Source organism: Rhea pennata, chromosome 8, assembly GCF_028389875.1.
Source record: "Rhea pennata isolate bPtePen1 chromosome 8, bPtePen1.pri, whole genome shotgun sequence".
Lineage (NCBI taxonomy): Eukaryota > Metazoa > Chordata > Aves > Rheiformes > Rheidae > Rhea > Rhea pennata.
Window position 1 is genome coordinate 27,289,903 of NC_084670.1, and position 24,514 is coordinate 27,314,416.

General features: G+C 58.9%; 2 protein-coding genes across 4 annotated transcripts; one reads left to right on the forward strand and one right to left on the reverse strand.

Annotated features, from left to right (window-relative positions):
- Positions 1-1,532: 1,532 nt before the first annotated feature.
- Positions 1,533-5,426, reverse strand: HTATIP2 (HIV-1 Tat interactive protein 2). The gene is made up of 5 exons (XM_062581663.1): positions 5,238-5,426; positions 4,380-4,487; positions 4,078-4,215; positions 2,626-2,687; positions 1,533-2,034 (listed from the first exon to the last, which is right to left on the reverse strand). Exons 1-5 carry the CDS (start codon positions 5,424-5,426, stop codon positions 1,806-1,808), a joined length of 726 nt encoding a protein of 241 aa, XP_062437647.1. The 3' UTR covers positions 1,533-1,805.
- A 6,793-nt stretch (positions 5,427-12,219) lies between these two features.
- LOC134143377 (P-selectin-like) lies at positions 12,220-24,239 on the forward strand. 3 transcript variants are annotated; one of them, XM_062581399.1, is made up of 19 exons: positions 12,220-12,273; positions 12,593-12,683; positions 14,917-15,306; positions 15,564-15,671; positions 18,035-18,220; positions 18,363-18,548; positions 19,254-19,439; positions 19,581-19,766; positions 19,908-20,093; positions 20,235-20,420; positions 20,562-20,747; positions 20,890-21,075; positions 21,218-21,403; positions 21,546-21,731; positions 22,231-22,416; positions 22,611-22,733; positions 23,134-23,161; positions 23,474-23,529; positions 23,874-24,239. In XM_062581399.1, the coding sequence occupies exons 2-18, from the start codon at positions 12,602-12,604 to the stop codon at positions 23,526-23,528; spliced, it is 2,832 nt and encodes a 943-aa protein (XP_062437383.1). In that variant the 5' UTR covers positions 12,220-12,273; positions 12,593-12,601; the 3' UTR covers position 23,529; positions 23,874-24,239. The 3 variants fall into 3 exon arrangements, with proteins under 3 accessions (XP_062437383.1, XP_062437385.1, XP_062437384.1); XM_062581401.1 differs by lacking the exon at positions 22,231-22,416 and having other exon boundaries at positions 23,131-23,161; XM_062581400.1 differs by lacking the exon at positions 19,581-19,766 and having other exon boundaries at positions 23,131-23,161.
- The last annotated feature ends 275 nt before the right edge of the window (positions 24,240-24,514 follow it).

Below are 24,514 nucleotides of genomic sequence, written 5' to 3' on the forward strand. Positions count from 1 at the left end.
TGTACGGCTCAGGAGCATGGCTCTCCTCGGAATAACGTCCCTGCAGTCCCTGTGCGTAGTGTGGGGTTGCACCATCTTCTTCCCACCAAGCCTGAGGTACCAGCCTGCTGTTCAAAGTGCCTGTGTAGACACAAGGAAACCAGGGCTCCCCTCAGCTCATCAACTCCAAGTCACTGACACTGGAGCCACGGGTGAGGTCAAAGAGGAGAAAACCCTGGAAAGCAGCATTACCCGGAGCACTGGGACTTCTGCCAGCTGGGAATTTGGGAGTCACGTAAGTCCCCCAGGCCTGCTGTGGCTCAGCTGTGGAGTCACCAAGTTCCTTGACCTCAAGCAGAAGGCCTGAGAACCGCCAAGGCGGCAGGGGGTAGCAGCTGGGATGCGGTGCTGCTCTTAGCTCCTGCTTTGTGCAAGGCAGGAGAGTGTCCTGGCAGCCCCAGTTCCCCAGGCTTGTTCTCCTCAAAGCCGAGTCTTCCCCAGCCTTTGCCACAGAGGGCAAAGCTGCTGAAATGTCACACTTGTTTCTCGAGCAGCTGGTCCATATGGGGTCATAGCACAGCAGAGTCAAGCTGTCAGTGTGAGGAACTGGGACCTGCTCCCCTTTCTGCACCACAATAGTGTAGAAGTACCAGGCTGGGAAGGCAGAGGTCAGGTGTTCCAACTACGGTGCCAACACTTCGGCATAGTAGCAGTTCTCTGCCTTGGAGGCAATCTGCTGGTTACTCCTAACATAGGTGCTGAACACACTAAACCCCAAGTATTTCAAAGGGACAGCAGCATGGTATTTCCTAGAGGATCCTACCAGCAAGTAGCCCGGCATTATTTAGACCTGCATGATTCTAAGGAACCTGAACACATCACAAGAGCTTCATCTCACTTGAGTGCAATGGACATGATGATCCAGCTCTGCTGACAAAGCAAATGGGAGCATTTAGCAACCAGTGGGGTGTGTGAGGCAAGCCTTGCCTTGAGCCACGCATGCTGCTGGCCTCACCTTTCGACATGGTGAGTGCCTTTTGTAACAGGGCTGAACTTCAGTTTACTAAGGCTTTAAGGAAAATCCAGCTGAACCTGCAGTGACAGAAGTTTTCAAGCCAACACAAGTATTCATGTAGGGTTGACACACCTGGGAAGTAACAGCTTCTGAAGAAATGGCTCTGATCTCATCACCAGTGTCCCCAGAGCAGTCCCTCTGTGCCCAGAACAGAAGTGAGCTCAAATTTGCATGCTCTGTGTCTGCAGGGACCTACTGTCAGTACAACCATTGCCTCAGGGACACTCAACAACCATGTCTGAGTTTCCAAGAGCTCCATTAAACAAGCTGTACTGGTGCTGCCATGTGTCTTGCAGGGTGCAGTCTCAGGCAGCTGCTCACTCTTTTCCTGTGTTATTCTACAGTATGGACACAAACCCCAGCTGCTTGGCCTTGTCAAACCCTTGGAGTGATGCAAGACAGTCTGTGAACAGATCTGATGGGGTCAGCAGTGTGCAGGTGATAAGACATAATTTCAATACAAAATTGGCACAAAGAGACCAGTCACAGGATTTTATTTAAGGATTGAAGAAATTGCCTAGATTACCCAATTTTTACTTGGATTCACATGCTAGATCCAGGAAGCGCACAGCACATTTTCTTCACCCACCAGCTAGCACCTGCATTTCTAGATCACTTAAGAGAATTAGCTGCCATGCAAAGAAATGCACCTCATTAGCCATGCAACATGCCACTTCTATCCCATGTCTGCATCCATCCTTGGTCCAGAAGAGCACCTGAAAGGTGAATCATGCTCTCCTGCCCTTCCCTTTTACTCTGTGCCCTGTTGCGGCTCTGCCTTTCCCAGCTCATGGATGGCCTTGTTCTCTAGCACCTCCACCTTCCCCTCACCCGGCTTCAGCACGCTGGCCACCATTGCCCTTGCCACTGTCTCCACGGGAACTGAGTAAGCAGTGGGGCAGACCCGTGCCACAAGACGGAGAAACTTTTGGGCTATCCACTCAGCAGGGCGGGACTCCTGGCGTGCGCACAGCAGCACTCTGCGGAGCGGGGAGGTAAGGCAAGTCAGGCTGAAATAGTGGCCTGAAGAAAAACTAGAAACAGATCTCCAGATACACTGGGAGCCCCAGCTTGGATTGCTGAACTTGTGTAGGGCCCAAGGAGGGGCTTCTGTGGGGCTGTGGAACATGACCAGATTGAGCCCTGGGACACTCAACTCCTCTCCCACACAGTGCTGTCCAGACAAGATGCCAGTTTTCCTAGGCCACAAGAATATGGCAGAGAGGAGGCAGGAGACACTCCCCTCTGCACAAGGTCAAGCTCTGTGCAGAGCTAAGTTACAACCTCTGTCCCCCAATCTCTTCTTTCAACTCCATTCTCTCCTAGTGTGACATGTGTGACCTTACCTCTGGGAAGGTCCCTGAGAAACTGCTGTGTTTGCTCCCTGCTGCAGTGGGGAAGGGGTGCACCGAGATGGGAGCGGTGTTTGCATCTGGCTTTCTCCCCTCTCCTTCCCTCCCCAGACGCTGCCTTATGTATCCTGGCCCTAGCCCATCCTCAATCTCCCCAGTCCTCTGGCCTCGCAACCCGCCACCCGAGCCCCATGCCCTCCCTCTTCCAGTGCTACTCACGCCGGCCGGAGAATGGTACAGTGATCAAAACCAACAGTCTGGACCAAGTTCTCCACTTCTCCCTGTCAGAGCAGTCAGGCAGGATGAAACAAGACAAGGATGACTACAAGTACCATGTCTGCGGCCCCCAAGAACTGAGGAGAGAGGAACTGCTGCACTGTGGGTAGAGCAGCACTAGGCAACTGGCTGGTACCGCACTGAGGCCCTGGAGATGCCAGGGTAACTTGCAGTCTAGAGCCATGTGCACAGCACAGCTGCACGCTTCTGACTCCGCTTCAGTAGCGGAGCTGCATGGCTTTAGCTCGTGGGCTCCACAAGATGAAAAAGGTAAAAACAAAGACCTAAGGGAAATTGCTGAGTTGGCGATAGTAACCTGGGAGAAAAATGCCGACATAAAAAGGGAAAAAGAATCAGAAGACAGCATCTCAGTAAGGTAGGTAGCCAAGGAGCAGCAGTGGCTCACCCTTCCCCACCTCACTGCCACCTGCCTGGTCACAGACTCATCAGGTGTCTCGTGAAGGGCTTTAAGCACACCAGTGCTAAGCCTAATAGTGCCTTAAGCCCTGCCACCTCCCATGCGTATAGCTAACAGTAACTGGCATGTACTTGTGAACCATACACAATCCTGCTTGCAAAGGACACGCGAGCAACAACCTAGGAAAGAGGGTTAGCGGAGAAAATGCACCGGGTGCCCAAGGAGGCAGGAGAGCAAGTGTGTAGTGAGCCATGGATAAGGGTCACCGAAGTCCCAGCCACACACCCCAGAGAAGAGCTTCAGAGAGGTGAGGAAAGGAGGAACTGCAGCTGATCCTGGCCACAGTGCAACACACGAGGCCAAGAGGCCACTTATTAAACTGGAGGGCAGGGCTGCTGCTCGGGGGGATCTCCACAGGGCACAAGAACGGGCCAGCAGCTGCCCTATAAACGTCAGTAAAGCTAAATGCAAAGCCCTGCCCTGGCACCGGCGGGACACCAGCTGGGCAGAGCGCAGCCTCCAGGAAAGGAAGCGCGGGCAGAGGGCTGTCTGCGCAGGCAAGCTGACCGCAAGCCGGCAGCGCACCCTTGCAACCACAGTGCTAACTACAACTGTGGGCGCGTTAGCAAGCGTGCAGCCAGCAGGACACTTCACATCTCGCCTGGACATGGTCCTGAGCTGCCCAACCCGCCAGTGAAGCTATCCCAGCTTGGAGTAAGGTTTGGACTGGACACCCCAGAAGGTCTGTTCCACCTCGAGCTTTCTTGCAGCTCTAAGAGGCAGAAGGACGTGACGTGCAGGCGTTTTGCTGCTCAGGTTAAGGCAGATCACGCTTGTCCTGCCAGCCTCATTCCCCGATTTTCTGTTCTCCAGGTTCAGGAGGACCCCAGAGCCATTTGGACATTTTGCAGCCTGAGCCCTTGCTTCGTTCCCAAGCATCCTGGTGTCTCCTGACCCCCTGTTGCTTCCCACCTCACCTTCACCCTGAGGTAGAGGAAACTGCTGTGCTCGTTCGCACCCTGCGAGGACTGCAGGACGAAGTGTTTGCACCCCCCAGCCCGCGCCAGCTCTGCTGCCTGCGCGACGTAGTCCCGGTCCACACGGACGAAGCCGGCCTGCAGGCAGAGCGGGAGAAGGGGATCAGTGCAGCCCCCGCACAGGTCGGGGAGCAGGTCGCCCAGCCGAACGCTCCGTCCCGCAGCGCTCGGCAGCGCCGGACGCGGAACCCCGGACGGGCTCAGCGCGCTCTCGGGGCACGCCCCACGCCGTGCCCGCTCACCGCGCCGGCCTTGGCCCGCGTCGTGCCCAGGCAGCAGAAGCCGACGTCGTGGCCCTGGAAGGCGGCGGCGTGTTCGCTCAGCCGCTCAAAGTCCACCACCACCTGCTCCTGCGGGGACAGCGCGGGTCAGCACGCGCGGCCGGGGCTCCCGGGCGCCCCGCAGCGCCTTCGGGTGCTGCAGCGCTGGGAGGGTCCGAGGGTCCGTCCCCGTCCCCCTCTGCCCCGGGCCACGCACTGGGCACCCCGGACGCCCCAGCACCCCCACGGCCCCCGCGTTCCCCTGGGCCCCCTCGATCCTGCACCCCCCGATCCCACACCGCCCCCACGGCCCCTGCACCCCCCGGGAACTCACTGATCCTCCACCCCGGATCCCACACCGCCCCCACGGCCCCTGCACCCCCCAGCACCCCCTGATCCTGCACCCCTCAGTCCCACACCACCCCCACAGCCCTGCACCCCCCGGGAACTCCCCGATCCTCCACCCCGGATCCCACACCACCCCCACGGCCCCTGCACCCCCCAGCACCCCCTGATCCTGCACCCCGGATCCCACACTACCCCCACAACCCTGCACCCCCCGGGACTGCTGCGATCCTGCACCCCTCAAATCCCATACCACCCCCATGGCCATGCAGCCCCCAGGACCCCCCCGGTCCCTGCACCCCCGATCCCGCCGCACCCCCCGGTCCCTGCACCCCCGATCCCGCCGCACCCTCCAGGACCCCCCAATCCTGCACCTCCGATCCCGCCGCACCCCCCAGGACCCCCCCGGTCCCTGCACCCCCGATCCCGCCGCACCCTCCGGGACCCCCCAATCCTGCACCCCCCGATCCCGCCGCACCCCCACGGCCCCCGCACCAGGGCGGCCGCCTCCTCGCTCTCGCCGCCGCCGCCGAGGCTGAGCCGCCGCCGCCCGACGGCCGCCACCCGGGCGAAGAGCCGCCGCGCCAGCAGCTCCCGCACCAGCGCCCGGCCCGTCTCGCCCGTGGCGCCCAGCACGAAGCAGGAGCCGCGGGGCCCCTCGCCGCCGCCCGCTGCCGCCGCCATGCTCGGGCGGCCCCGCTGCGCCCGGCCCGGTCCCGCCGGCCCGGCGGCTGCGCGCGCGCGCACGGGGGAGCCTGCGCGTGCGCAGGGGCAGGCTGCGCGCATGCAAGGGGAGGTTGCGCGCGTGCAAGGGGGAGGCTGCGCGCATGCAAGGGGAGGCTGCGCGCGCGCACGGGGGAGGCTGCGCGCGTGCAAGGGGAGGCTGCGTGCGCGCACGGGGGAGGCTGCGCGCGTGCAAGGGGGCAGGTTGCGCGCGTGCAAGGGGGGAGGCTGCGCGCGCCCACGGGGGAGGCTGCGCGCGCGCACGGGGGGAAGCTGCGTGCGTGCAAGGGGGGAGGCTGCACGCGCGCACGGGGGGAAGCTGCGTGCATGGCCTCCCTGGGATCGGCCATCGAGGCCAGCGGTGGTGGTTCCCGACGCCTCTGTGCTGCACGCAGAGAGGTGCTGTTGTGTCCCCCCCCCCCGCCGCACCCCTTCCTGGTTAAAACACCAGGATTTGATGGCAGCGCGTGGGAAGCGGGCAGCGGTGGCGGCATTTCGACTCAGTGCAACGTTTTGATTGCTTTTCCAGTTTGTAGGCGGTCTGGAAACCCCCCCCCCCCATGGAAGGAAACGCTTCCCATTCGGCCTGCTTTGGCGTGCATCTCTCCGGCACCAGGTTTCCTCTGATCCCCAGAAAGGCCTGTGATTATGATGATCTACTGATGGCCAGGATTTTTTTCAGTCTTCAGCCAGGAACTTTTGTGTTGGCAAGTAAAATGCTGAAACAGTGCAATTTCCCACGTGAAGCAAAACTTTCCCGCAGAAGGAGGTGTGCCAGCTCGTGGCCGCAGGTGTAGTTGGGGGGAGTGCACTCTGGGCTGCAGCAGGCAGAGCGCTGCCGCGGGGCGAGGGAGGGAATCGCTCCCCTCTGCGAGGCACAGCTGGGGCCAGCACTGGGCTGCCCAGGACAAGGGAGATGTGGACACACTGGAGTGATGAGTACAAAGATGAGTAAGAGGTTGGAGCATCGCCCATATAAGACTCTTCTCAGTGGTATCTAGGGGCAGGCAAGATGCCGTGGGCACAAACTGAAATGCAGGAAATTGTACTTAAACATAAGGAAAAACCTTTTTTTTCTTCCTGCAAATATGGTCAAACACAGGAACAGGTTGCCCAAAGAGGTGTGGGAGTATCTCCATCCTTGGAGATACTCAAACTCAACTGGACAGAGTCCTGGGTAAACTGCTGTAGGTGGCCTGTTAGAGCCGGGGTTGGACCAGATGATCTGCCGAGATCCCTCCTGACCGTGTCAGTTCTGCAATGCTGTAAGCACATGTGGACAGCCGGACAGATGTGCGTGACTTTCCTTCCCTCTTGTTTCTCTGCTCAGCATCAGGGACAGCTGGAAGGGTCCGTGCCTTGCCGTGCATCTCCTGATGCTGAAGGGGGTGGCAAAGAGGGAGGGTGGCTGCCCCTGAGCAGGATATGAATCAGCCACACAAGCTCTGACTCTGGCCCTGGACATGGCTTTGGGGCTCTTACCTCACCCGGGACAGCTGCTGGGCCATGTGAGCCATCCATGTCCTCCCAAACAGGAAGAGCCTTGTGGTGACTTTGGCATCAAGCAGCCCTCAGGTGAACATGGCACCCTACGAGCAAAGGCCGTGGTGCAGGAGCCACATCGTGCAGGGTCTGTGCTGCTAGGTGCCAGGAGGCATCCTCAGGAGGCCCTGGCAGGTGCCACCATCCCCGCTCCCCCTCGCCCTGGCACTGCGCTCCTGGCAGCTCTGCAGACGGCAGCCCCGGAGCAGGAGCCGGCCGTGGCTGTGGCTCTGGAGCGAGCGCGTTGGCGAAGGAGCCCTGGGGAGCCGGGAGCTGGATCCAGTTTGTCCTGATTCCTGGAGAGGGAGGTGGAGCGGCCCGAATGGCTGCATCCACCGGGCGGTTTTCCAGCCCGACTCGTCAGCTGAGCGCTTTCCTTTGCCGAGGACGGCGGGCGAACTCCCGGCGCGCGTGCCCCGCACGCGAGGCGTGACATGTCCCGTGATGGTTGCCCAGTTAACAGCCAGCATCCCGCCGAGGCTGCCAGAGCGCAGGCGCGAGGCCGTGCTCATGCGCGTCAAGGAGGAGCTGCCCCTCTTGGCCCGGCCCGGCTTCGCCGCCGGCCTCCGGCGCTGCCTGGCCCGGGAGGGAGGGGGCCGCGTGGGACGTCGTCGTCATGGACTTCCCCGGGGCCGACCTCGTGCGCCTCGTCGGGGAGAGCAACGCGCCCGGCCCGGGCACGGCGGCGCCCGCCGAGCAAAAGCGCGATCCCGGCTCTTCCCGGCTGCGTCGGGAAGGCTTCGCCCGGCCGCGACGCCCGCCCGGGTCCGCGGAGAGCCCGCGGCGGCGGCCGCCCCTGGGACCCGTCGCGCCGGGGCCGAGGCTAAGGCAGCCCGGGCCCCGGCGGGGCGGGGGGCGGTAAGTCCGTTCTTTGCAAAACAGTGATTTTCCTTTCACCAAGAATTAAAATAAAAAGAAGCTAGGAAAGCACTTAGTATGCTGCCTAGCAAAAACGTGGAGAATAGTGCAGAAAAGACTCTTTGCTTTTGCTGCTTGGCAATTAAAAGGCCCCTATCCTTCTGTCCCTTGCCCAAACACGGTTAAATTGGTGTTTGTAGCCATCTTGCTCTTAAACAAGAGGTGTAAGGGGTCAAAATATGGAGGAGGAAGAGGAGGAAGCAATTTCAAAGGTGGCCACAAAATGTTAGTTGGGAACATGGTTCCCCTTGTTATTTTAGGTTATGCTTTTTTTTTTCTTGCAGGGGGCTGCCCCAAAAGTCAAAACTATAAAAAAGAGGCAATTTCAGCAGGCCAGAGAGATGCATTCCTACAGGGAGACAGCGCGATATGGTCAGGTCCAGCTTGACACCCAGGAGGAGCCCACGGCGAGAAGCTGTCAGCACTCAGTGCAGGACCTGGGACCCGCTGCAGCCCCAAAGTCGACATCTCCTGTCCCCCCGGAGACCAGGATGTCCTCGGGCCAGGCAGGGAGATGCGGTCCGTTGTGGAGCAAAACCAAGGAAATGCCAAGTGGTGAGAGAAGTGTCATCCCCACCGAACAGCGGGACCTGAGGTCTGTGCACTCGGCGCATAGGTGCCGGCAGCAGCACAGCATGGCCTGACAGCCCTCGGCACACGTTATGCCCCCAGCGTGCAGCTCCCTGCCGACCCGACTCTCTGTGGAGAGCTGGACCTCCTGCTCATTTTAATCAAAACGACCATAATAAATATTTCTGCCTAGGAGGACCAGTGGCTGGAGCACAGCCATAGCCCTTCTTGGTTGCTCTTCACGAGGCTCCTGTTCAAACCCAGGCAGTCATGCAGCAAGACCCTTAAATGTCCGAGGCAAGAAGCACCTTGGCGTCTCCGGGCCCCGAACGCTGAGTGTGCCCAGAGGTGCCTCCACAAGCATGGGAAGGTGCCCCACGCAGAAGAGAGTTTTTCAACGTCTCGTGCATTAGCCTCACATGTAGACCAGTTAGGAAAGTGTAAGGGGAAGTAAAACTCACACCTTACCAGCAGAAAAGCAAACCAGCAGTTTAAATAAAGCCTGACCCAGGACACAGCCCTTGTTACTTGCAGCAGAAAAATGGCCAAGAGCCCGAGAGACAAAACATCAAGCTGTTGGTTGCACTGAAACAGAGAGGTCAGAAAGCACAAGACAGAGTGTGTGCCCAGGCTGGCTGAGTGGAGGAAAGCTCAGCCTTGGCTGCCGAAAGGTGAAGAGCCTTTGGCTCAAGGATGCTCGTGTCAGCAGGGACAAATGCAGCTGTCCTTAACAAGTGCCGCGGGGGTCGCCTTGGGGTTTCCTGGCTGGTGGGGAGGACGTTGTTTGCTTTGCAAGGGCCAGCTCTGGATGGAGACGAGACTCGCCGTGCTGAGGATGTTCATCTGTCCGCCCCGGGCAGGCTGCAGCGATGGACGAGGGAGTCCGTCCTGGCGCTCGTTGTGGTGGACACAAGAAGGTGGAAATCACCACGCTAAGCCAGGTTGTCCAGATAGGTGACGAAAGCAGTGGTGAGGTCCAGGCTGCGTCGGGCACCGAGATCTGCACAATTCTCCACCTCCTGCCACCGCCGCCTCCGCATGGAGCCGGCACGACAGCTCCGGGCACCGCTCGGGGATACGGGAAGGGACAGGTCTGCAGGGGGTTCAGCGCAGCCCGGCCCCCCGGCTGCTGGCGAGGACGGGCGGAGGCGCGCTGCCCGGGGTTCCCCGTGGGCAGAGCCGCTTGTTTACTCCGTGCCACACCGGCAGCGAGATAACCTCGGTGCTACCTACGCCCCTGACATCCTGTTTGGCAAACCGTTCTCCGTGCCAGGCACGTGCTGCCGCTGCCAGGGGCCGCGGGGCTGGCAAGCATGGCGCGGGCAGCGGCGGCACACCAGCTCTCGGCAGCCCGCTGCAGGAGCAGGGGAACGGACCCGCCTGGTCTCTGGTGGGGTCCCCTCAGCCGCCGTCAGCCGGTGCGGGGAGCGCGGTGGGCCTGGTGAGGCCGGGGCTCCCGTGCGAGAGAGGCGCGAGGTGGAAAGCCCTCCTGCAGGAACGACCGCAGGAAACCTCTCTGAGAGGCGTTAGCAGGGCACACGGCCCCTGTGGGGCGGGCAGGGATAACTTGCCCCAAAATGCTCCTGCGCCCTATGGCGAGAGCACCCGGAGATGCCCCCGATCCGGTCTGTGCGTGGGGGCGACTGGGCCGTGCTGTCGCACCCTGCCCTGCTCGGCGGCGGCGGCGGCGGCGCGCTGCCCAGGAACGGCGCTCGCGGTATCGCCGGCAGCAGCCGAGCCGGCGGGCGCCGCGTCAGGGTGACTCGGTTCCTGTGCGGTTTGCCGGGGAACGTTGCACAAGGCGTGGGGGGAACGTGCTGTGCCACCGAGGGACAGAGCCTCTGCCAACAGCAGCGCGAGCGTGCCCCGCGTGGGCAGGGGGGTCGCGGCGGTGGCGGTGGCGGGGGTGCCCCTTCGCGCCCCGCGCTCGCCTCCCGCTGCCCTGGGTCCTGCGGGCTCCCCGGGGGGCTGCAGCCCAGCCTTGGCCCACGTCGCGCTGAGCAGGGGCTAAGTGGGAGGGGGCAGCCCCAAGGCAGGTGCAAAGGAGCAGAAGGGAGCCCTGCCTCGGGAGGGTCCTTCCTCGGGAAGCGCGTAACGCGCTCCCTGGGCAGGCGCGGGGGGCTCCAGAGCTGGCATAGGCTGTCTCCCCCCTCCACTGCAGGAACCTCCTTTCCACCACCCGCGAAGCAGCCCTTGGTGCTGCTCTCAGGATGCCCGGAGCAGAGGGCCAGCCCCGTGGGCACGAGCCCAGGGAGCCCGCAGACGCTGTTTCCGAGTAGGCACGCTTCGGATTCTGGCAAAGCAGTGAATTCGAGCCAACCAAGTGATGCGGATAGTCCCTGCTCCCTCTCTAAGCCGCAAGGTAAACACGCCACCATTCCCTGGAAATAGCTGCTTGAGCTCTTGGCAGAGCCAGGCCAGGCTGCGATCCCAGAGGAGGAAGAGCCGGGGGCTCCTCCAGCACAGCCCCTTGCTGGCGGGGTGAGCTGGTTCTTGGCCATGTTCTGCCCTTTACAACAGCAGCCACTGGGTCTCTGCCACCTTGTTTCCATTTTGAAAACAACATCAGAAATTATTTGTAGTTACAAAAATAAAGGAGGGCGTATTTTTTTCTACAGCTCTGCCCTACCACGTCTTGTCATAGCAGAAGTGAAACTGGCAGGGGGCACAGCTTATTTTTCTCACCTTCTCCCCTCTGGGCGTGCAGAGTGGAGCACACCTCTGAGGGTCCACGGCATGGGAGATGCAGCTCCCAGCCTGCCCGGGTGGACCTCAGCATTGCAGAGAGGCCACGCCGCTCCGCAGCCTTTCTGCCACCAGCTTTCTTGTTTCCTTCTTTTCGTTGCATGCCTTCTGCACATAAGCTCATCGGAAATGAGTGCTTCTGAATTAGTGGACATAATACAGACTGAGCACTGAGCACTTCCATAAGAATGGACAATTGCAGCAAAACATATTGCAAGGAAGATTACCAGAGACAGGAACTGAGCTTGATTTGTATTGGCCAAGTATAGGCTCATTGTAGTAGATCACAGATTTTGTGGGATGGGTTCCTCCTTTTGTCTAGTATTGCTCCCAGTGGAGCATCATTAATTTCTCTGGAACTGGAAAATTCATGTGACCTGAAAGTTCTCACTTCAGCTTTAGCTGGAAGTGAGCAGAATAATTCCTGCAGAAAACCCTGCCAAGGCAATTTTACTTCAAAGAAGGATAGGGTAAAAAAAGATTTATGATGATTCAGGAATGATCCCAGAGGAGATGGACACAATGGGGGATGTTTCTAAAGCGTTGGTGGAAGCTCATAAAGGATATTAACAACTGCGGGGAAGTTCCTCTGCCCTGCTCTTAAATCTTTCTAATACAGGCTTAAGAGACAGGAAAACACATTGTGTAACTAATTCTTCATAAACAGCCTACACGAAAATTCAGAGCTGGAGCAAACCCCCTTTAACAGGGAGCGTGCCCAAGAGCTCCTTCGCACCGGCAGGAGGTGAGGCCCGCCGCTGCGCGCCAGAAGCACCGCGCTCCTGCAGCACGGGGAGACCCGGCCGCGCTCGCTCGTGAGCCGGCGGCTGGTGCGTCCCCTCCGCCCGCGGGACGGGTGCCAGGGCCCGGCCAGGGCAGGGCCCGGCGGGGGAAGCGGTGCCGGGGCGGGGGGGGAGGCGATGCGCTGCGCTGCGCTGCGCTGCGCTGCACGCTCGGAGGAAGCGCCCGGAGCTGCGCCGAGCGCAGGGGCCAGGCGCGGCGGCTCGCGGGGTGCGCGCGCGGCGCCGGCGTGGTAGGTCCCGCTCCTCTGCCCGCGGACGGGGCTGGGGCACGGCAGGGCGGTGGGCAGGCGCTGCCGGGAGCCTGCAGGCGCTGGGCTCCCCCCCACCCCCGGACAGCAACCCCGGCGCGGGGCGGCGGGGGTCCCCAGGCGCTGCCAGCGCGGGCGGCCGAGGCTCCTGGACGGGCTGGGGGGCGTCGGGGGCGCAGGGCACTGGGGGCGACTGAGCCCCCACTGTGCCCCCGGCAAAGCCCTGGCCGCTGCCCAGCTGCGCGCCGGGCAGAGCCGCGGCCGGGCACGCCACCCTCACGCCTGTTTCCCCGACACGCAGGGCACGGCCATGGGACTGCGCTCCGCTGGACGGACCTGGCGTCCTGCCTCCCGTGGCATCTGCTACCTGGGCATCGCTGCCGCTACGTGGGGTAAGGCGCCTGCCGCGGGCTCGGCCGGCGGAGCACGACCTGGCTGCCTGTGGGTCTGGGGAGGTTTATTCTGGGGTGCCACCAGCCTCCTCGGGCCGCCAGCCCCCAGCGCAGACCCTCCAGGGCCCGGAGGGGGCTGCCTCTGCCGGGCTGCGCTGGCTGCGGGAGCGCTCTGCCGCCGCGGCACGGCTGCGCGGCGGCTCCCAGCTGCGCGGCCAGGTCCCCGAGCACACCAGCGCCTGCTCGGCCAGCAGCGCGGTGGCCGACACGTCGTTTCGTGCCTTGTCTGGGCAGCGAGGGGAGCCCACGCCATCTCTCCTTCCCCGTCCCCACATTTCCTCTTAGTCACTAGTTTTGTTGAACTGGAGAAAGGCAACAGCAGCTCTCCTGCCTGCGCTGTGCCCAAGAGCCAAGCACGAACATAGCCAACACGACCCACGGGCATACGTGCTGGATTGAATTAAAGCTGCTGATTCACACCAGGAGAAGCAGTGGGTCTCAGGGACAGCCAGAGAAATTAGAAGAGGAAATTAATGTTATTTTGGAGAAAGCTGGGTTGGCTGCCTGTAGGACCGGCTTTCTCTCGCACATCGGCACTGTACAGAGCAAGAGCTGCTGCTACCTGCTCCGTCCCCAGAGATACTAGGCTTAGATCCTGAGCAATGTGGGTTATTTTTCAAGTGACCTTCTGTGATATATCTAAGGAACAGAGGTAAATGCAGAAATATCATGAGGAGACTGAGATTTAGGTCTGAGGGAAAAACAAGCATGCAAAACCGTCCTCCAGCACTGCAGATGCTCTCAAGTGCTACGTGGGCAGGAAGCTGCCTGGGAGAGCAAAGGAGTCAAAATCTGGGCAAACAGCACCCAAATGTGAGGTTTTCATTTCCAGGTGGGGCAGGGAGAATTAATATAAGGCTGAGGATGAGCAGCAGAGAGGAGTAGAAGGTGTGTGGATGAGCAGTGCTCCTGGAAAGGAGAGGGTGTTATTAGTACATGAGCTAGCAGAAAGGAGCAGGAGGGAGCATGGAAGGCTGGCAAGCAGTGGATGAATTTCCTGGTCCTTTTTGGTTTGGGGATGGGAAGTGTGAGGGCATCAGGAGCTGCTGCTCTGAGCTGTGCTGCAGAGGTGGTGATGGTTCAGGTGCTGTGTGGTGGGAGCTGAGGGCCAGTCAGGTTCCTAGGAGGCCCCCGAACTCACAAGGAGTGAAGAGAAGGGCTATTGTTGAAGACCAGACTTTCTTCAGCTTCAATATTGTTTAACAAAATGGCTAGTTTGATCTTTGATGATGAAAAATAGTCAAATTATGGAAATTTCTTTTGCATTACTGTTTCCTTATGAGCCCAGTTGGAACTGGGAAGCCCTGAATTTGCATTTGATCTTTGATGCCCAGACCTTTGCCTCCATAATGAAATGATGTGATATGCTTTCTTGAGAAAAAGGTGTACCTCAAGCTGATTGTTTGGAATGAACTGTGATATCCATCTTTATTTCAGATAGTTTTCTGCAGTTGTGGAGATGCCTGATTACAAGGAGGAGGGAGGAAGCTTTTTTTTTTGTGGCTAAAATCTTTTGATTGCATCAAGCTGTGGTGAGAAATCTTGTAAATAGAAGCAGCATTTCAGCTAAATCCCTTCCATTTCTGGGTATGAGTTGCAGTTAATCTTTGGTTTTGCCCTGCCTGATGGGCATAACCAGCATGTGAACTTCACTTTTGCAAGACTTTGTTTTGCAATGTTGCATTCTACAAGACTCTTCAGACTTCTAGCTTAGGTTACAGCTACTTGAAAACAAAGCCTGTAGTAGCTTTTGATTTCAAAAGCTACTTGAAATCAAAAGCTACTTAGGAACCAAAGGCTTTTGCTGGGGAGAGGTGCTTATTGCTCTTTCTTGCTCCAGGATGACTCATGTAAAAGTGTGAAGCAAAAAACTGAAGTAGTATGTTTCTGTACCTGTGGAAGGAAATGGTTTTTTTTAAGGAAACATCTTGATACTATTTTTCCTCTTAGGGAAACCTTTGTGGTCTTCCCCAGTGACAGCCTCACTATGCTTTGCAGGGGCGGTGTGAGATGCTTATGGAGTTGATGAACATCAGGCGGGTTTTAGTGGGGGAACGGAGCTTCAAGGTCTGGGACTTCATCCTCTGTGCTGGCTCTGTGTGTTCGCCAGCCCCACTCTGCCAGCTGTTTGGCTGCATGAGTGAGGTGGTGGCACTGCTGTCCTCTCCTGCAGGCCTCGTCGTGAAGCTAGAGGTGGGAGCCTGGACGTACCATTACAATGATCAGAAGGACTACACATGGGAGCAGTCAAGGAACTACTGCCAGACCTATTTCACGGACCTCGTGGCCATCCAGAACAAGAAGGAAGTCGAGTACCTCAACAAATGGCTGCCCTTCCACCAGCCGTACTACTGGATCGGCATTCGCAAGCTGAACGGCATCTGGACCTGGGTGGGCACCGGGAAGGCACTGACGAAGGAGGCTGAGAACTGGGCTGAGAAAGAGCCCAACAACAAGCGCTCCAACCAGGACTGCGTGGAGATCTACATCAAGAGGCAGCGGGAGTCGGGGAAGTGGAACGATGAGCCCTGCAACAAGAGGAAACGGGCGCTGTGCTACCAGGGTGATGTCCAGGGGCTGTAGTGGGGTGGGTGGCCTGGGCAGGGGGCACCGGGGATGGTGTCGGGGAGGGTGCTGTGGGACTTGCTGGCATCTGGGGTGGCGCAGTGGCCACCTCATGCTGCCACCTCTGTCCCCGTTTTGGAGCACAGTGATGTGAGCACAGCCACCTGGGTGTGCCACGCTGGGGATCTCTGTGGGGACATCGGGGTGCTGCCAGGCAGGGCCTGGATGGCTCCTCATGGCAGTGTGTGCCCACAGCCTCCTGCCAGCCCTTCCCCTGCAGCCAGCGTGGCGAGTGCGTGGAGACCATCGGGAACTACAGCTGCGAGTGCTGGCCTGGCTTCCACGGCCGCGACTGCGAGAACGGTGAGGGCACGCTGCAGGCGGCTGGGTATCGCAGCCCAGGTGCTGTCGGGATGTTGTAGCCTGCGTTAACCCCTTGCACCTGCAAAGCAAGACACACAACCTCTCCATCTGGGTTGCCACTGTGCTGCCCAAACAGCTGCCCCTTGCAGTGCTTGTTCTGGCGCAGCCAGCACGTGCAGCCAACTCCCTGGTCTCCCATGCAGCACTTCATCTTTGCATTCTCATCCTCTGAGCTGAGTGTCGTCAAAGCCCATTTGTCACCTGCCAGCCCCATGTCATAGACAAAACAGTCTTAACTCAGGGAATTTCTACTTAATTTAACTTTTTGCTAGTCAACGCAATGTTCTGATTGCTGATTTGGGGATTGGTCATGCAATAACTGTTTCTGGCTCCTACTCCTCCATGGTGTGGGTTGCTGTCGGCCACTTCGAAGTATGTCCCTTGGGCATGAAGCGTGTCTCCTCCCAGGGATGGGACTATCCTCCAATACCAGTCTTGGGAAGCAGGGAAAGAATCAGCCTTGATGTGAACCAGAATTTGTGCCACCCTGGCTGGAGCAATCTTGGAGCTCAAGCAGTAATGGTTGCCTGGACCGGGTCCAGTGCTGCTGGGACACTGCTGCTCCCACTGTGCAAACCCTGCAGCAGCTCGTGCTGCCTGCTGGCCGCAAATGAGCCCCCTCACCATGAAGAGAGGCTTCCTGCGGCTCGTGGGAATAGGGAGTCTCTTAGTGGGATTTCAGTCCAGGTGATCCAAGTTTGCTGTCCCCACACACTTTGTGTTCTCTTCACTTTCCTGGGGGTAAGCAAACTGCCCTCCCTGGGTCTCCCCTTCTCTCTGCTTGCTCTGTCCTGAGTCCAGCCTTGGTGGTGGCACCTGCCCTGCTGAGATCATGGGACCAGAGTTGCTGCCTTCGCCCCTCCACTACCTGGCTGCCTGCTTCTATGCCTTGCACCCCCAGTCTGTCCTGGTCAGCCTTGAGAAGGTGTTTGGCATCTTGGGGGCCTTGAGAAAAAAGCAAGAGGAAGATATTGTCAGGCTGCTGGAGGAAGGGAGTATCCTGGCAGCACTGGGCAGCAGATGGCATGGGAGAAGTTGTGGTCAGATGAGGTTAGATAAGCTGGGAGGGGGACAAGTGAGGCAGGAACTGGCAGCACTCAGGAGAAAGCCACAAAAGAAAGTAAGTAGAGACATGTTGTGCAGCAGGAGTAGAAAGAGCCTTCCCATTGGCACCCCGCGGGGCTGTGGCAGCGTGCTGGTGCTGCGGTTGTGCTGAGCTATGTGGTGCTAGGTGGCCATGGAAGCCCTGCTCCATCTTCCTTGCCACGCAGGTCCCGGGCCTTGCACCAGGACAGGATGAATCAAGGCTGGGAGCAGACATGGGACACAGTGGTCCACCCCAGGGGTGGCCTTTCTAAGGCTGAGACCAGCAAAGCTTCCTGCCGTTAAGGGAAGTTGAGGCACTGAGCAGTGATACGACAGCCCTGTGTTCAGTGTCCCAGCAGCAGCAGGATCAGGAGCAGCCTCCAGCCAATGTGGAAGTCCCCGTGTGCACTATCTTAAATGCCACTCTGAGCCTCCCCACTGAAGGCTTTTCAATTTGCCAAAGTTTTGGTTTTTTTAAGCAGAGTTAGCCTGTTTTTTTCCTGTTAGGCTTAAGTAGAATTTCTTTCTTTTTGTTTTTTTTCCAAAGAATAAAATGAGTCAGTCAAACTGCCCCTGCTGATAATAAAGTTGCTCTAACACTTCTAGTTGGTTTTAGTCCAAGAATAAGAAAAGCATCCTGCTGTGGAGGGGCTGAATGTGCTGCGTATACCGAGCGTTCTGCCAGGACGGAGGCTGCCCTTTTTGCACTGTCCTCGTGCGCGTTGGATTGGGTCTAGTTGCAGCCATTTCATGCCCTGAGCTGGCCACCCTGTAGCAGTTATCACCATCAGGCAGAGAGATCCTGCCATAGTCCAGTGTGGCCCCAAAGCCACGGGACGTCCTTCCTCCTGCCACCGTGATGGGGACGGAGGCAGGTCTGGGAGGACGCTGATGCCTGTGGGGCTGGGGAGGGAGGTGAACAGGCCTGCGGTAGCTGTGATCTGCAGGGTGCAGGAGATAAACGAGGCTCTGGCAGAGCAGCAGCTGTCCCTAGTGGCACCATTGGTCTGGTGGAAGAAATTGCTGGAGCAAAGGGAGCGTTAATCTAGTTGAGTGAGATGTCCCTTTTAGCATCTGGGGGAGGAAGGTACATCAAGGATGTGTTGCTGTAGATGTGGTTTTATTTAATTAGGAAAGAATCAAGAGTAATTCTAAGCCCTATCCCTGGATTTAATCTCATTTATATCCTGCCCCTGAGACCTGCTCTCCCATTACAGTCGTCACATGCCCAGTGCTCAGCGCTCCAGACTGGGGAGAGCTCAGCTGCTCCCACCTCCATGGAAACTTCAGCTTTGGCTCCACGTGCACCTACTCCTGCCAGACAGGGTTTGTGCTGATGGGACCACAGAGCCGCGAGTGCACAGCCACCGGGGACTGGACTGGGCAACCCCCGCAATGTGAAGGTAGAGGTTGATCCTGGAGGTCAGGGGGTCACTGGCCTGCGGTGACTCTGGGATGCTCCTGGACCCCTAAGTCCTCTGGTCCCAGCAATCTGACCCTGTGGTCCCCATGCTCCTGCTTCACATGTGCCTCCTTGACTTGCAGCCATCAAATGCCCTGCACTGGCCGTCCCCGCCATCGGACACGCAACCTGCTCCCACCTCCATGGAAACTTTAGCTTTGGCTCCACGTGCACCTTCTCCTGCCAGACGGGCTTTGTACTGACGGGACCACAGAGCCGCGAGTGCACAGCCACTGGGGACTGGACTGGGCAACTCACCCAGTGCAAAGGTAGAGGTTGATGCTGGAGCCCACGGGGTCACCGGCCTCTGCCCCAAAACTCGGCCTTCTGGCACTGCTTGCATCCAGGTCTGCCTGCTGATACTCCTTTCTTCTTGGGGAAATCAACCCTCCTGCCCTTTCCTGAGGTCCAGCCAAGGATCCACACTCAGCCACCAGCACCAAATAGCAGCTCTTGTCCAGAACTCCTTCGCTGGCAGACCCCTCTGTTGAATCTTGTGGGTGGCTCACAACTCCAAAATCCCTTCCCCTGTTAGCGCCCACACCAGTGCCTCCAGGTCTCCTGCTGTCTTTCTGTGCTTGCATGCAACCCTTGCAGTCAAAGTTCACGGCACATCTCTGCCCAGTGCCTCAAGTCTGGCCTCCCAACTGCTCTGCCTTTCTGTTGCACCCCTCAGCCCCAGCAATGCCTGCAGTGGTTGCGGCTCCCCTGGTACTGTCCCCGCCTCACAGCCCATAGTCGGCCTGGCACACGCTGCATGTCCCCCACCAACAGCCCTGCAACCATGAGCAGAGGGGATTGGGTCTGCCTACACCTGCCTGCCCAGCTCACCAGCCCTCAGTACAGCTGCCCCCACAGAGGATGGACAGGCACTGTGCCCATCACCCCAACCCAGCAGGCACAGGTAGTGACAAGGACCTGCTGCTGCCAGCATTGCCACGGTCCTGCCCTTGAGATCTGGTTTCCCATTGCAGTCGTCACATGCCCAGTGCTCAGCGCTCCAGATCAGGGAGAGCTCAGCTGCTCCCACCTCCACGGCAACTTCAGCTTTGGCTCCACGTGCACCTTCTCCTGCCAGACGGGCTTTACACTGATGGGATCACAGAGCCGCGAGTGCACAACCACCGGGGACTGGACTGGACAACCCCCGCAATGTGAAGGTAGAGGTTGATCCTGGAGGTCAGGGGGTCACTGGCCTGCAGTGACTCTGCGATGCTCCTGGACCCCTAACTCCTGCAGATCCCACAGTTCAGTCTCGCAGTCCCCATGCTCCTCTTCATGTGTGTCTTCTTGACTTGCAGCCATCAAATGCCCCGCACTGGCCATCCCCGCCATGGGACATGCAACCTGCTCCCACCTCCATGGAAACTTTAGCTTTGGCTCCACGTGCACCTTCTCCTGCCAGACGGGCTTTGTACTGATGGGACCACAGAGCCGCGAGTGCACAGCCACTGGGGACTGGACTGGGCAACCCCCACAATGTGAAGGTAGAGGTTGATCCTGGAGGTCAGGGGGTCACTGGCCTGCGGTGAATTGGGATGCTCTTGGACCCCTAACTCCTGCAGATCCCACAGTTCAATCTTGCAGTCCCTGTACTCCTCCTTCATGTGTTCCTCTTTGACTTGCAGCCATCAAATGCCCCGCACTGGCCGTCCCCACCATGGGACACATAGCCTGCTCCCACCTCCATGGAAACTTCAGCTTTGGCTCCACGTGCACCTACTCCTGCCAGACGGGCTTTGTACTGATGGGACAACAGAGCCGCGAGTGCACAGCCACCGGGGACTGGACTGGACAACCCCCGCAATGTGAAGGTAGAGGCTGATCCTGGAGGTCAGGGCATCATCAGCCTGTAGTGAATTGGGGTGCTCCTGGACCCCTAATTTCTTCACATCCCACAGTTCAATCTTGCAGTCCCTGTACTCCTCCTTCATGTGTTCCTCTTTGACTTGCAGCCATCAAATGCCCCGCACTGGCCGTCCCCACTATGGGACACGCAGCCTGCTCCCACCTCCATGGAAACTTCAGCTTTGGCTCCACGTGCACCTACTCCTGCCAGACGGGCTTTGTACTGATGGGACAACAGAGCCGCGAGTGCACAGCCACCGGGGACTGGACTGGACAACCCCCGCAATGTGAAGGTAGAGGCTGATCCTGGAGGTCAGGGCATCATCAGCCTGTAGTGAATTGGGGTGCTCCTGGACCCCTAATTTCTTCACATCCCACAGTTCAATCTTGCAGTCCCCATGCTCCTCCTTCACGTGTGCCTCTTTGACTTGCAGCCATCAAATGCCCCGCACTGGCCGTCCCCACTATGGGACACGCAGCCTGCTCCCACCTCCATGGAAACTTCAGCTTTGGCTCCACGTGCACCTTCTCCTGCCAGACGGGCTTTGTACTGATGGGACCACAGAGCCGCGAGTGCACAGCCACTGGGGACTGGACTGGACAACCCCCACAATGTGAAGGTAGAGGTTGATCCTGGAGGTCAGGGGGTCACTGGCCTGCAGTGACTCTGCGATGCTCCTGGACCCCTAACTCCTGCAGATCCCACAGTTCAGTCTCGCAGTCCCCGTACTCCTCCTTCATGTGTGCCTCTTTGACTTGCAGCCATCAAATGCCCCACACTGGCCGTCCCCACCATGGGACACATAGCCTGCTCCCACCTCCATGGAAACTTCAGCTTTGGCTCCACGTGCACCTTCTCCTGCCAGACGGGCTTTACACTGATGGGACCACAGAGCCGCGAGTGCACAGCCACCGGGGACTGGACTGGGCAACCCCCGCAATGTGAAGGTAGAGGTTGATCCTGGAGGTCAGGGGGTCACTGGCCTGCAGTGACTCTGCGATGTTCCTGGACCCCTAACTCCTGCAGATCCCACAGTTCAGTCTCGCAGTCCCCATGCTCCTCCTTCACGTGTGTCTTCTTGACTTGCAGCCATCAAATGCCCTGCACTGGCCGTCCCCACCATGGGACATGCAGCCTGCTCCCACCTCCATGGAAACTTCAGCTTTGGCTCCACGTGCACCTTCTCCTGCCAGACGGGCTTTGTACTGATGGGACCACAGAGCCGCGAGTGCACAGCCACTGGGGACTGGACTGGGCAACCCCCACAATGTGAAGGTAGAGGTTGATCCTGGAGGTCAGGGAGTCACTGGCCTGCAGTGACTCTGCGATGTTCCTGGACCCCTAACTCCTGCAGATCCCACAGTTCAGTCTCGCAGTCCCCATGCTCCTCCTTCACATGTGTCCCATTGACTTGCAGCCATCAAATGCCCCACACTGGCCGTCCCCACCATGGGACATGCAGCCTGCTCCCACCTCCATGGAAACTTCAGCTTTGGCTCCACGTGCACCTTCTCCTGCCAGACGGGCTTTGTACTGATGGGACCACAGAGCCGCGAGTGCACAGCCACCGGGGACTGGACTGGGCAACCCCCGCAATGTGAAGGTAGAGGCTCATCTCATACATGTTTGTGCATGTTGTGAATATATGTCTCTTCTGCAGGCCTCGAGCTCCCTCCGTTGTCCTGGACGAGTATTTCTTTTGGAAAGGAGGCCGCATGAATGCTCAGGCAGGAGATAGTGATAGTGGAAGGGAGCTATGTAACTAGGCAGTGATGTGCCCCCTCCTCCTTTACTCTCATCCTGATTGCTTCTGTGATGCTCCCGACACAGATGTTCAGTGGATGCACCACGCTCTGGGGTGCTAGCCCTCTGAAATCTCCCTCTCTCTTCCAAGTCTCCTGGAAACTCGTGTTTCCAGTGCTCTGCCCTGCCATGCCATAGCCAACATGGTGCCCTCCACTCTCTTTTAACTTTCTCCACGATCCTCTTCCCCTTAGCATTGCCAACCTGTGGCTGCCCATCCCCTGGCTCTCCAACCCACACATCCTCATCCCTTTCTCCCGCTGCCAATGGCCCCCTCTTTCTTGTGCTTTGCCCACCAGCCATCACCTGCCCGGTGCTAGACACTCCCAGCAGAGGCAGAATAAACTGCTCTCATTTTCACGGCAACTTCACGTACAACTCCACATGTGCCTTCTCCTGTGAGGCGGGATTTGTTCGGATGGGAGCAGAGGTGCTCCGGTGTGTGGCCACAGGGAACTGGACCCGACGCCCCCCTGTCTGTGCAGGTACTGTGGGGCCTGCGCTCCACCACTGCTTCTGTGCTGGCTGCAGCCCTCTCCTCTCCGCGGGGCTCTCTCCCCCCTCCCTGGGAAAGGCGCTGAGAGCACACGTGTGCGGTAGCGGGCACCTCAGCAGCTTTGGCTCCACAAAGGCTATTCGATAACTTTTTCTAATGTGTGGGTTTGTCCATCTGTTTCAGAGGATGCCGCCTCCTTCTTGAAGCAAGTGCTGGTTTACAGCGGCAGCACTGCTCTGGTGGCAGCAAGCGTGGTGCTCTCTGGGACGCTCATCGCCCTTCTAGTCAAGCGGCTCAGTGACAGAGGTGAAGAAGTGACTGCTACAGCTAGCAGCAGCTTTGGCTGGGGACTTTTACACAAAGTGGTTATGGAGTCCCAGGGGAGGGCAGATTGGTCAGAGGAGCTTAAAAAATGCAGCTCTCTCATTCCATATATCATATTGCTGTGGCTCACTGTTGGTCCAGAAGTACCTCACTGACAGTTTACGTGGCTGAAAGTGTTAGCAGCCAGATTTGAAAGCTAAAGCCAGAAAAACGAGTTATCTAAGCAGGCATTGGCCACAGGCTTCCCCTCAAGTCCCATGCTTGTCCAACTTGGTTCAATCTGTCAGATACTGTCTGCTTTTCATGTGCTTCACTAACAAGATCTGGTTCTTTCTTTTGTATCTGCACCATCCTGTGGACATTTTACCACCATTACTAGAAGAGAAGAAGAAGCTCCTGAATCCCACCAGGTGAGAGTGGTGCTATGCAGAAGGGTCACTTTGCCCCACAGATATGGCAGATCTTGTCCCTGTGGGACACCCTGCTATCTCCATTGCCCAGATCTGCCAGCGTGGAGCTGCTTTTACATGCATTGGGAGCATATTCACAGGCTAATGAGGTTCTCCTAACTGATGTTCTCCAAAATCCTGCAGTATGAAACCCTGCAATTGTGTAGCCCCTTGGGAGAATCTCCCTAAGAGACACGAGTGCTTTCCTCACCTGAGCATGAGCTTTCCCATTTCTTTTTATCCCAACTTTATACTCTTGTGTTTGTTATCTAGTGACTTGGGATCACCAGGCATCTTCACCAATGCAGCATATGACCCAAACTTGTAAGGTAAGCGCAAGACTGCCAGCAGCGCTGTGTGCTTGGGCAGCTGGCTGGGAACACTCCCTGGTGCTTCTCCTTGAGGTCACTTGTGGAAAATTCACCTGCTTGTTGGCAGCATGGGGGGCCCTCAGCCACCTGGCATGGCTGCAGGGACATCCACGAGCAGTCCCAGCTGCAGAGGCTGCCCTGTAGGCTGGGAAGGGAGGGCACCATGTTGTTTCTGTGCCACGTGAAACGGGGCAACATGGGCTTCTGCTCTCCTGCCCTTAGCCAGCTCAGGAGTGGCCAAAACAAAAGTTACTCTTAAAACCCAGCCCTCTCCTTCGGTTCATCGCGCCTGTTTCTTGCAGAGCACCTGGGACATGCCCGGGGCTGGGACGTCCCCTCGAGGAGAAAGGACCTGACGGTACTTCACGCCTCCACCTCAGCAGAAGCTCGCTCCCACCGGGCAGAGCAGCCGCCACCCGGACTCGGCCCGTGGTCGCGGCTGCGCCGCCGCCGCGCGTCCCCCCCGTGCTCGGCGACCCACGGCTGGCGGGGAGCGGCGGCGTGGCGCGTGGCGTGGGGCGGTGGCACCGCCCTGCGCCCTTCCCTTAGCGCGCAAGGACACCCCACGCACGCAGAACGCGGCTGTTCCCACCCACCCCCTCGGGGGCACCGGCCCACTCGTGCTTCTGGCGAGGGGCCTGCGCCGCGGACCGAGTAAAGACCGCTGTTTGCCATGTGCCGCCTCGACCCGCTTGTGCACGCGTGGGCGTTCCCGCGGGTGTGGGGCAGCCCACGGGGCGCTCCTCCCTGACCCGGGCAGGGGGGCTCAAGGAGCCGTGCCGTGGACACCCCCCACGCACACACTCGTGAACAACGTGTGGGGAAGGCGGGGCGCGGCGCAGCCTGCGGTGCCCCCACGCGAGGCGGCGCGGGCCCACGCGGGACTGCGGGCGCCGCCCAGCCGCCGCCGCCAGGCCCCGCCCCCGGCGCCCGCCCCGCCCCG